The sequence below is a fragment of the Chrysochloris asiatica genome, unplaced genomic scaffold (genome assembly GCF_000296735.1).
Source record: "Chrysochloris asiatica unplaced genomic scaffold, ChrAsi1.0 scaffold00310, whole genome shotgun sequence".
Taxonomy (NCBI): Eukaryota; Metazoa; Chordata; class Mammalia; order Afrosoricida; family Chrysochloridae; genus Chrysochloris; species Chrysochloris asiatica.
In genome coordinates, this window is record NW_006408828.1 from 1,223,968 (window position 1) to 1,236,391 (window position 12,424).

The following is a 12,424-nucleotide window of genomic DNA, read 5'->3' on the forward strand; positions in this document are numbered from 1 at the left end:
GGGGTGTTGAGAAGATGAACTAGGCCTGCTTCTCAGCCCCTGTTGAGGAATGATGCCAGTCTCCTCCTGCTCACTCCCTACTGGCCCTACTGCTCTTCCCACCCAGGGCAGGTGGCCTGGCCTAACCCCCCCACCCCTACCCCACCCCTGGACCCCTAAGGCATCAGCGCCAAAGTTTGCATGAGGGAAGTTGTGGCAGAAGTATCCCTGACTGGGGCCTCCTCAGCTGGAGGCTGCATCTGGCCACCAGGTAGTGTTGGGAGCCTGGCCCTTGAGTCCCTTTGGAGCCCCGGTCTCACCTTCAGAACAAAGGTGGGCGCTACAGCCCCTGTACAACTAGTTCAAGCTTTTTAGAGCCTGGTGGAAACACAGTAAGAATAAAAAACAGTTGCTCCTGAATCACTTCCAACCCACTGTGCTCCGTACAGTTTCCACAGCTGATTTTTTTAAGCTGGATCACCAGGCCTTTCTTCTGAGGTCCGTCTGGGTGGACTTGAACCTACGTTTCAGTTAGCAGTCGAATAACCCTCAGGGACTCTTCCATATCCAATGCTGCCCTTTATTAAGCTGATACAGTGTCACAGGAATACAGTCGATGAGTAAGTTACCATTTGTTCGTTTTATGTAGGAAGAATCAGGACTTAGAGCAGTGAGGTGTCTTCACTGAATTTTCAAAACGGATGGGATTTGAACTCAAGTCCCCATGATTGCAGAGTCTAAGCCCATCACCATGGCAGGCTGCCGCTGCTCCCTTCTGCCTCCCGCCCCCGGTTGGTTCTGTGCCCCTCCTGTGGCTCCCAGCCAGTGTCTCCTGACCCGGTAAACACATCAAAGCTTCTGATCTAGGTCTGGCTGGTATCTGTCTCTCCCATCCACAGCCCCTTCCTACAGAACTAAAGCCTGTTTCCCTGACAGGAATAGCCATTAAGCATGGTAAGCATAGGCTCGTAGATACTTGCATGTAGTGTAAGTGAGCACTTTCATGTTTTTCACCAGATTGTGAAAACCCATCATGGTAAAACTGTTTACTACAGATTTATAGGTCAGTCCATACTTATCTTGCTTACTGAGCACTCCGTCCCTGCTGGCCACCTGGTATGCCACCCACTGTCACTGGGCACTGTCTCACACCTCCAGACCTTGGCTTCTGCTTTTCCTCTGCCTGGAATGGCCTCCCTCTTTATTCCCTCCATCCTGCCTACCACCTTTGACCTACCTAACTCCTGCTTATTCTCCACAAAGACTTCCAAGGTGCCCTAAAGAGGCTGGGGCTGTCTGCTCCCACAGCACACTTGCCACAGTTGGTTTAAGTGGTCTGTTTATTGCCATCTGGGGCAGGAGCGCTGGGCCTGGCCCACCCAGGATCTCAGGAAGGGTCTGCTGAGCATCAGAGGCCACAGTGAAGCACGGGAGGGTGGCACACATCCCGTCCGGGGCTTCTCCTCTGGCAGGAAAGGAGGCTGGCTTCCAGTTTTATCATATGCTTTTATAATCAGGACTCCAATGCCCCCAGGTTTGTTTGTATGTTTTGCCTTGGAGCCATTTTTCAGGCTGTATTTAAGCCATGATGCCAAACACTCTATTTGGCTCCGAATAAAAAGCCACCAGTGAGGAAGAGAAGTTGCAACAGCATCCAGCTTTGACACTTACCCAAACCAAGGACGTGCTGTGTTCTTGCAGTTGCTAGATGGCCATGGGAGAGGGGTCTTGGACATGGCAACGTGGCTGGGATGATGGGAGTGCCTGCTGCCCACCCTCTAAACCTCCTCGCTCCGGTCCCACAGGCCTCCAAGAAGCTGGTGAACTCTGTGGCAGGCTGTGCCGATGATGCCCTTACAGGCCTCGTGGCCTGCAACCCCAACTTGCAGCTCCTGCAGGGTCACCGGGTGGCCCTCCGCTCTGACCTGGACAGTCTCAAAGGCCAGGTGGCTCTGTTGTCAGGCGGGGGCTCTGGCCATGAGCCTGCCCACGCTGGTGAGTAGAGGGATAGAGGTGGTGCAGGGGGGTGCTTGGCAGGTAGGACGGGGAGCCCCCAGAACATTCAGGCTGGTCTGAGGTTCAGGGCACAGACTGACCCAGAGTCAGGAACCAGTTTCTGGTTCCTGCTCTCCTTTTGCTGTGACCAGGGGCCAGTTGTGGCATTGTTGTGGGCTTCAGTTCATCTGCCGGGATCCAGCCCCGGCAAACTTATTTCAAGGATTTCACAGAAGGGGGGTGCGGCCGTTGGCGGAAAAAGAATTATACGGAGTCAATAAGTCATGATGAATTCAAAATCGTCTTAATTACGTGCTTTATTCTTCTCTCATTCTTTACTCCCTGCTCTCCTGCTCATCTCTTCTGCTTCTTTTCTCCCTTCCCCTGCTCCTGCTTTTCCCTTCTTCTTCCCTCTCCTCTTTCATTCTCCTCCTGCTTCTTTAATCCCCTTCCATTTCTTTACTGCCCCCTCTCCTGCTTTCCCTCTCTATTCTTCATACATGTTTGATTATCCTTCCACTTATTCCTTCTTCTCCTTCATTCTCCTTCTCCCCTCCTGCTTTATTCTTCTGCCCTTCTTTTTCCATCTCCACTACTCCCTATACTACTCCTCTACATTACTCCTTATTCTTTTTCCTTCTCCCACTATTTCCTTTATTCTCTACATTCCTTCTACTTCTCCCTATTCTATCTTACAACCCCCTTATATACCGTTACAAAAAACATTGCTTTCATAGTAATCAATGTCCTCAAAATACAATCTATTTTGGGCCACATTCTTCATGGTTTACAACCCTTAGATTTACAACAGGGATGAGACGTTACAGACATCAAGGCATACTGAGACATCTTAGCACCTTGAAACCTTTTAGTTAAACATTTGTTCCTACATAAATCTATTCTTTTCTCTGAGAAGCAAGTTAACCTTCACATATGTTTCTTAACCTCTATCTATTGAGTCTTGTTAATTTTACTTGTTAGGTGCAATTAACTCTCCATTAACTTCTTCCATACACTATCTGTTTATAGCCTACAAAAATATCACTTATCAGAACATTTAAAAAACTGAGGCTATGAAAACAACGTCCCTATTTTACTGATCAGACTTCTTATTTATGTAACTGTAGATTCTTATAGCCCTTATCTATATTCTAATTGTTTTTAGGAATTCTTGTACCCAAAGCCCTTATTTATGGCCTAGTTGCTTTTAGGGATTCTTTATTGCCTTAAACTAAGGCTACAAGGAAGAATGTTTACAATCACTAAGCCTAAGCTGGTAGTAATTCAATTGACAAATCCTGTCTCCTAGCAGTCTTAAGAACATTGCTAATATAAGTATTAAAACTACCTATGATTACAAGTAGAATAAATGTAGTTAATATATGGATTCTAACTTTTAATAAAAATATACTAAAGTAAAAGGATACTAATAAAATCATGAATAAATCAGAAAATGAGTCAACAAGAGAAAAATTAACTAGGGGCCTGTGCATAGAATATTTGTTCCTTGTAGCTCTGCTATCCAAGGAAAGTACTCCATTGTTGCTTTGCAAAATCAATGAATTCTTCTATGCCCAGGTTTCCCCGTGTCTCATTTATTTATTTTAATTCCTTGATTAATATGTCTCAATTTCTTCATTTTAATTCCTTATTAATAAAATCCCATATTATTATTATGGCCCCTGCCATTCATTCAAAAGTCTGTTCCATCCCCTTCAGTGCTCAGTCAGGCATTCCGGAATTACTCCAATGGACCCATCCCCTTCTCTGAAAACCTTCCTTTCAGCCGAGAGCAGCATCCTTCTAAAGAGCACCCACCCCACAGTCTTGCCCTCACTTAGGGACATTCCTGGTGTTCACTGTTTGGTGCCATAAACACCGTGCCTACTGGCTTCCTTGAGAGCTCCTGAGGGCGGGAACCAGGATGTGTAGTGTTCACTGTTTGGTGCCATAAACACCGTGCCTACTGGCTTCCTTGAGAGCTCCTGAGGGCGGGAACCAGGCTGTGTAGTGTTTTCCTTTTCTGTCTCCCTCCAGTGAGCTCATTCACTCACTCAGCTAATGGTGATGGGCGCACTCTAGAGAAGCTGTAGGAAACCACAGTATACCCAGTGCACACAGTCCACACAGTATCCACGGTAAGCAGAGCACACAGCACAGCAGTATACAACATACTTAGTACACACAGTGTCCATGGTACACACCTGCACAGCACAGTGGTATACAGCATACTTTGTGCACACAGTATACATGACACACACCCACACAGCACAGCGGTATACAGCACATGTGGTACACGCAGTATACACAGCACATACCCACAGGGCACAGTGGTACATACCATACTTAGTACACGCAGTATACATGGCACACACCCACATGGCACAGCGGTACACAGCATACGCGGTGCACACAGTATACATGGCACATACCCTCACAGCACAGCAGTATACAACACACGCAGTGCACACAGTATACACGGCACACACCCACACGGCACAGCGGTATACCCCTACAAAGCTTGAGGCCCCCAAGTGTGAGCGGTCCCAGTGACTCGAGGTACAGGTCCCCACCCATTGTCCTCTCACCCAACCCTCCCTGTCTCCAGGTTTTATAGGGAAGGGGATGCTGACAGGGGTCATCGCAGGAGCCGTGTTCACCTCCCCAGCCGTGGGCAGCATCCTGGCAGCCATCAGGGCAGTGGCCCAGGCTGGCACAGGTAAGACTAGCTCGTGGAGGGACGGGGAAGGTAAGCTGCAGGTGGCTGAGGGCAAACACAGACGAGTCCCTGCTCACTGCTCCCACAGCGGGGACCCTCCTCATAGTGAAGAACTACACAGGGGACCGGCTCAACTTCGGCCTGGCCCTGGAGCGGGCCCGGGCTGAGGGCATTCCGGTGGAGATGGTGGTCATTGGGGACGACAGCGCCTTCACTGTCCTGAAGAAGGCAGGCAGGCGGGGGCTTTGCGGCACCGTGCTCATACACAAGGTGAGAGCCCCCCACCACCACCCTGCCCTCACTCTGCCTCCTCTACAGGCAGCACCCCCTCATAACACACTCTGACTCCTCCCTTTCTGCCACACATACAGTCACCCAGTCACTGGTCGCCCCCCTTCTCCTCCCAGGGCCTCCTCCATCCCAGGACCAATCTGCATATGCCCAGAAGGCTGCAGTGGTCTCCTCCATGGGTCCCTGCCTTCCTGCCTTCTTCCCAGCTGTTCTCCACACAATAACTTTTCTGTGTGTACATCAGCTTTCCCACCTGTTCCCCAGATGAGCTTCTTGGAGGCAGGGACTGTGACTTTTTTCCCCCTAGCTCTCAGCACGTGCTAGATGCTTGGTAAATACTGGATGGGTGGGTGAGTAGATGGATGGACAGACAGATGGACAGAGTGAGAAGATGGATGGATGGGTGGATGGATGGATAGATGGATAAGTGAGTGGGTAGATGGGTGGATGGATGGATAAGAGAGTGGGTAGATGGGTGGATGGATGGATAGATGGATGAGTGAATGGGTGAATGGATGGATGGATGGATGAGTAAGTGGGTGGATAGATGGGTGGATGGATGAGTGAGTAGATAGGTGGATGGATGGATAAGTGAATGGGTTGATGGATTAATGAGTGGGTGGCTGGCTGGATGAGTGGGTGGATGGATGGATGGATGGATGGATGAGTGGGTGGATAGATGGAATGGATGGATGTGTGCATGGGTGGATTGATGGATAAGTGAGTGGGTGGATAGATGGAATGGATGGATGTGTGCATGGGTGGATTGATGGATAAGTGAGTGGGTTGATTAATGAGTGGGTGGATGGGTGGACGGATGTATGGATAAATGGATGAGTGGATGGATGGATGGATGGGTAGATGAATGAATGGATGGATGATTGAGTGGGTGGATGGATGAGTGAGTGGATGGTTGGATTAATGAGTGGGTGGGTGGATGAATGAGTGGGTAGATGGAGGAGTAAGTGGGTGGATGGATGGATAGATGAGTGAGTGAATAAATGAGTGGATAGATGAATGGCTAAATGGGTGAGTGGATGAATGACTGAGTAAATGGGTAGATGGATGGATGGATGAGTGAACAAATGAGTGGATAGATGAATGGCTGAATGTATGAGTGTATGGATAGATGAGTGGGTGGGTGGATGGATAAATGAGTAGATAGATAGATGAATAGGTGGGTAGGTGGATGGATGTATGGGTGGATAGATGAGTGGGTGGATGGATGTATGGGTGGATAGATGAGTGGGTGGATGGATGTATGGGTGGGTAGGTGGATGAATGAATGAGTAGATGGGTAGGTAGATGGAAGGATGGGTAGGTGGATGGATGAGTAGATGCATGGGTGGATGGAAGGATGGGTAGGTGGCTAGATGAATGAGTGGGTGTATAGAAGAGTGAATGGATAAATGAATGGGAGAGTAGATGGATAGAATGAGTCACACTGTAAATGCTATGGGAAAAAGAACTCTAGCAATTGGGAAGCTGGCTGCCAACTGGCTGTGTGATATTGGACAAGTCACTTCCCCTATTTGGACCCATTTGCCAATCTAAAAAGTCCCCTGTACCTCCAACAGACTGGGTTCCTTAAAATTCCTGGCAGGTGCATTGTGAATTAAGGGGTGCACTTCTCTGTTCTACATGTGAGCGGTAGACTGGGTGTGGGGGTACTAGGACTCTCCCCACCTTCCAACAAGAACCTCTTCCCCAGCCAGTCTTCTGTTCCCATGTGGTGGTACAACTCCTTCCCCCTTGGGGGCTTCTCTTTGTGGGGTGCAGGTAGCGGGTGCCCTGGCTGAGGCTGGTGTGGGACTAGAGGAGATCACCAAGAGGGTGAACGCAATCGCCAAGGCCATGGGTGAGTGAACCCAGCGGCTCGGGAAAGGCAAGGGGTAAGGTTGGAGCAGCCCTTGGGCCTAGGAGCAGGTCCCTTTCAGAGGCTTAGTGGTGGCTACAGAGTATTCCCCTGAGGCAGAAGGAAGGTCTGCAATGGGGCGCTCCTGGGGACAGTGGCTCCTGAGGACAGAGCTGGGCTGTGTTTCATCATTAAGATGGAAGAGGCATGTTCGTGGGCAGGGATCGATGCTGCCCTTCCTGGTGTCCAAGGCCAGCACTCCTTCTGTGCCCTGTTCCTCACAGGTACCCTGGGGGTCAGCTTGTCCTCCTGCAGCGTCCCTGGCTCCAAACCCACCTTTGAGCTCTCCAACGATGAGATAGAGCTGGGCCTGGGTAAGCTTGTGACCACCCCTGCCCAGCCATTCCTGTCTCTAAATTGGATTGTCTCTCTGTCTTATGCCCTGGGGGTCATCTACCTGTCTTGTCTGCTTAATGCTCACCTGGTGCTGTATCCCAGGTGGTCTTAGTATTTGTAAGTGGGCACCAAGGCTCTTCTGGCCCAACCTTCCTTATTTCCACCTGCTTTGCCAGCCACACTCAGAGCTGCCTACCTGCCCACCTCCTGGTCTGGGCTAACAGTATTCCTGGGTGCTCCTTCCCTGTAAGACACAGCCCTTTTCTCAGGACCAGGCAAAGACCTTGCCCTGCTGTAGTGTTTTCCATCCCTGGCAGGGGCATAGGCCTCCAGTGGCCTCCCCATGATGGCCTCTAATCAGAACTCCTTGGGTTTCTGGCTGCCTCCCATACTGAGCCACTAGTTCCGGGATAGCAGAGGCTGTGCACCTTTCCTGATCCTGCCTGTGACCACCCCACTCTCTGGGCCCACCGCCTAGCCTAGTGCCCAGCATTTCACTGTAAGTTCTCGGTAAGATGTAAGGAGCCAGTCCCCAGTCTGAGTGGGTCAGCAGTGACACGTTTGTTCACAGGCATCCATGGGGAAGCCGGTGTGCGTCGGATAAAGGTAGGTGGACTCCTCGCCCTGGCTGGGCTAAGTCCACGTGCCCCACACAGCTCACTCCTGCCTCCCACTGACAGATGGCCACAGCCGATGAGATTGTGGGGCTCATGCTCAATCACATGACCAACTCCTCCAATGCGTCCCATGTGGCCGTGCAGCCAGGTGGGTGGCTGTCTCCCATCTGGCCTTCCCCCACCTTCTCTACCTGTCTGTGCAAGGGCCACCCAGAGACTCACCTGTGGGGGGGACATCCTGTCCACACAGGCTCCTCCGTGGTGCTGATGGTCAACAACCTGGGCGGCCTATCCTTCCTGGAGCTGGGCATCATAGCCGATGCTGCTGTCCGCTCTCTGGGTAAGCCCCACACCCCGCCCCTTCCCTCCAGCCTTGGGGAGTGGGGCTTTGCTGTACAGTCATCACTTTGCTGCTTCACTGCCGTGGGCCTCGGTACCTTGGCTTGCTGGTCTGTAAAGTAGTCTGATGAGAAAAGCCCCTGCCTTAGATGACCGATGTGAGGGCCAAGTGAGATTAGCGTATGTGGTAAAATAGCCCATCTTGGAGTCGATTTCTATTAGGGCAGAGTACAACTGCTTCCTGGGATTTCCAAAGCTAGAAGTTTTTATGGGAGCAGAAAAGCTTATCTATCGCCTAGAGAGTGGATAGTGGGTTTGAACCTCTGACCTTGTAGTTAGCAGCCAAACACTTAACCCACTGCACCGCCAGCGCACCTTTGCACATGATAGAATTCAGTGAGTGAGACCTGTAATTACTCATCTGGCCTGAAGAGGGGGCCCCTCCAAGCGATGTGGACGTGTGATGCCCAGAGGAACGCTGGCCTCTCCCCATGGACCCTGGGACCCTACCGCTGTTGCTTTCCAACTTCCCCTGAGCTTTGAGGCATAGAGGGGACAGCCGGCCCGTCCTTCCCTCACGGACCTCTATGCTTTGGTATTGTAGAGGGCAGTGGGGTGAAGATTGCCCGGGCCCTGGTGGGCACCTTCATGTCTGCACTGGAGATGCCTGGCGTTTCCCTGACCCTCCTGCTGGTTGACGAGCCCCTTCTGAAATTGATAGGTGAGACGGGAATCCGGGGTCCTCCATGCCCAGGGCTCCTGGTCACTGGCATCAGTCACCAAAGCTGGTGATGAGAGTCGGGCGATGTGCTGTGTCCTCTCTGGCTTCTTCAGCCCCGTCTCACCTGATTGAGGAGATGCTGGGATCAGGATCCTTCTCAGAGCTGCCAGTACATAGTAGGCGCTCAGTACGTGCTTGTCCAGGTGGTCCTCCTATCTGCAGGCTAAGAGACCATCTGCTGAGGGAGCAGGGCCACCTGTGCCAGGCAGGGAACCCAAGCCCCACTTGAACCCTGACTGACTGCCCGTACCTAAGAATGGTCTGCTGGCCCCCAGATGCTGAAACCACTGCGTCAGCCTGGCCCAGCACAGCCAAGGTCTCTGTGACTGGGCGGAAGCGGAGCCGCGCAGCGCCCCCCGAACCCCCAGAGGCACCCGGCTCCACTGTCACCCAAGGTACCACACCCTGCTGCTGGGAAGGGGTGCTTCCTGGGTGAGCCCCGCTGGGGGGTCAGGATGTGAGTGGTCCCGCCCCTGGTATGTGTCTTCCACAGTCGGTCAAGTTGGGCCCCTCCCTTTCCAGACTCTGCCTCTAAGTGGACGGTGCTTGTGCTGGAACGAGTGTGCACCACGCTTCTGGGCCTGGAGAACCACCTCAACGCCCTGGACAGGGCTGCTGGTGATGGGGACTGCGGCACCACCCACAGCCGCGCTGCCCGAGGTCGGTGTCCGGCCTGCTGGGGCCAGGAGGGGGCTGGGTAGGCACCGGGGTTTCACAAACTGGAATGCAGGCTGCCTATTGACGACATTCACCAGACCTTGGCATCCAGCTCACCCCTGACTCCTAAAGCGAAGGGCCTCAGAGGCTCTGAGTGTGGGTAGGGCGTTGTGTCGGCCTGGACTTCAGTGCAACTCTGCTGACTTGGTTCTCAACCTCAGCCCCGTTCACTCAGGGAGGATGTCTTCAGTGCCAACCAGGCACCAGTCTTGACTCCAGTGATGAGAGTAAACATGTCACTGCCGTCGTTCTGTACAGTCAGTAAACACGTAGCATGTCCGGCCACTCAGCTGTCACCTCACCCTCAGCACACTGGGTACAGAAAGGAGGCCGAGGTGTCTGTCCCCTTAGGTCCTTTTCGATCTCGTCTTTGACTCCTGACTCCAAGAGAGGCCTGTAGAAGTTGGTGGGGGTCTAGAGATGCCGGAGGAGGGTCTCTGAGTCACTTTCTGTCTCTGCAGCCATCCAGGAGTGGTTGAAGGCCAGCCCACCCCTCGCCAGCCCTGCCCAGATGCTCTCCAGATTGTCCATCCTGCTGCTGGAAAAGATGGGAGGCTCCTCAGGGGCGGTGCGTGCTGGCGGGGAGGGGTTTGGGGTGATGGGCTGCAGGGCTGCCAGAATGTGGAGGGGTGCAGAGTGATGGGCTATAGGGCTGGTGGGACAGGTACAGGGTGGTGGACCACAGGGCTGGTGGGAGGGGTATGATGGTGGAGGGTCATGAATGCGGGGTAGTAGCTGCAGTGCCGGCAGGGAGGGCGTTGGGTGGCTGGGACCTGGGCCTGCTCCTGGTACTCAGCATTCTGCCCTCTGCAGCTCTATGGCTTATTCCTGACTGCAGCTGCCCAGCCCCTCAAGACCAAGACTGACCTGCCTGCCTGGTCAGCTGCTATGGATGCCGGCCTGGAGGCCATGCAGAAGTGAGCCTTAGACTCTGTGCCTTAAACCAGCTGGAGGTGGGGGTGGGGGGGGGGGAGGTCCCTTACCCCAGAAAGATCCCCTAGGGGGAGCCTCATTTGTCCTTTCCTGTCAGGTATGGCAAGGCTGCCCCAGGGGACAGGACCATGGTATGTATGCAGGCTGTGGCCTCAGCCTCTCCCTCTTTGAAGCCCTGAAGCCCTAACGCCCCCCCACCCCCACCCCGTGGCTGGGCCTCTCCTCAGCCCCTCCCTCACTGTACACAGTTGGACTCTCTGTGGGCAGCAGGGCAGGAGCTCCAGGCCTGGAAGAGCCCAGGGGCTGACCTGCTTCAGATCCTGACCAAAGCCGTGAAGGTGAGTGAGGCCCCCAGCCCATCCCCATGTGCCCCTGAGCACTGGGGAAGGGACAGGAAGGACTCTGCTCACGGGGCTGCTGTGAGGCTTCCCGAAGCAGGGTGGGACGTGACACTGAGGATACTGGGAGAGATGGAATGGGGGGACCAAGGGCCAGATTGCACGTCGGAGGAAGTCTGTACATGACAGGAAGGAGAGACCTCGTGGGTCATCCTTGAACCTGCACCCCCACCCCCACCCCACCCCCAGAGTGCTGAAGCTGCAGCCGAGGCCACCAAGAATATGGAAGCTGGAGCCGGAAGAGCCAGTTACATCGGCTCTGCCCAGCTGAAAGAACCAGACCCCGGGGCCGTGGCAGCTGCAGCAATTCTCCGCACCATCCTGGAGGTCTTACAGGGCTAGGATGTGTGACTGCCCCCCTCAGCCTCAGCTCCTCACTGCTGGACTGAGGCGACCATGGCCACTTCCCTCTGCCTTCAGTAGTCTTTCTCCCCTGACCCCAATCCCGGGCCTGTCCTGAGTTCTGTTGGAGAGTCCCTACCCAAGTTCCCAGAACAACTTCACTGCCCAGACAGGCCCAGGGAGGGGCCACACTGCCTTCTCCTTTGCTGGCAGGATGGGGTCCCTGGGTACCTGTCAGCTTTGGGCTTTGGCGGTTGTTGGCAGCACAGCCTATAACTGCCGGCGCTCACCTGGTGGAGAGTCCCCAGGACAGACCTGAGCCCAGTGCAGAAGGAATAAACCACAGTGAAACAGCATAGCACCTGCCTCCTCTTGGTGATCCTCCCCAGGCAGGGACAAGGTGGGCCCACTGATGCCACGGGCTGAGGTTGACGTGCTGCTGACCATCTCCTTCCACTAGCTCACCTAACTGTTTGGGGGGTGACATGGCAGCGGGGGCACCAGAAGGAAATCAGAAAGCCCAGTCCTGGATCTCTTTCTGGAGCAGAGGTATCTGCGTCGGGGAGGGATGGCACTGTGGGCTCAGACAAGACTTGGAATCCCGGTGCTGCTTCATACCAGCTCCTGCTGTGATGAGTCTGTGTAACCTCCTGGACTGGATGGTCTGAAGGGCATATGGAAAGGGCTCGAGTGCGTGGGTGTCAGGAAAGCTCAGCCCGGTCACGGCCTCTCTCTCACCTGTCGGAACTCAGAGAAATGGCTTGTTCTGCCGAGTCGCCCGCGTGTTCCACCTTAGAGAAGGTGATCCTACCGCCATTTGTTGTTAGGTGCCACTGAGTCGGCACCAACTCATAGCGACCCAATGCACAACAGAACAAAACACTGCCCGGTCCGGGGCCAACCTCACAATTGTTGCCACACTTGAGACCATTGAAGCTGCCACTTTGCCAATCCATCTCGCTGGGGGTCTTCCTCTTTTTCTCTGACCCTCCATCTTACCAAACATGATAGCCTTCTCCAGTGACTGGTTCCTCCTGACAATATGTCCAAAGTATGAGAGAC

General features: G+C 53.5%; 1 protein-coding gene across 1 annotated transcript; it reads left to right on the forward strand.

Moving 5' to 3' along the window:
- Window positions 1-180: 180 nt before the first annotated feature.
- Window positions 181-11,362, forward strand: DAK (dihydroxyacetone kinase 2 homolog (S. cerevisiae)). The gene is made up of 17 exons (XM_006875045.1): window positions 181-312; window positions 1,785-1,974; window positions 4,583-4,693; window positions 4,782-4,963; window positions 6,764-6,842; window positions 7,124-7,213; window positions 7,807-7,841; window positions 7,916-8,000; window positions 8,103-8,192; window positions 8,796-8,912; window positions 9,248-9,367; window positions 9,495-9,632; window positions 10,151-10,257; window positions 10,503-10,606; window positions 10,720-10,753; window positions 10,871-10,960; window positions 11,210-11,362. The coding sequence occupies exons 1-17, from the start codon at window positions 181-183 to the stop codon at window positions 11,360-11,362; spliced, it is 1,857 nt and encodes a 618-aa protein (XP_006875107.1).
- Window positions 11,363-12,424: the final 1,062 nt, after the last annotated feature.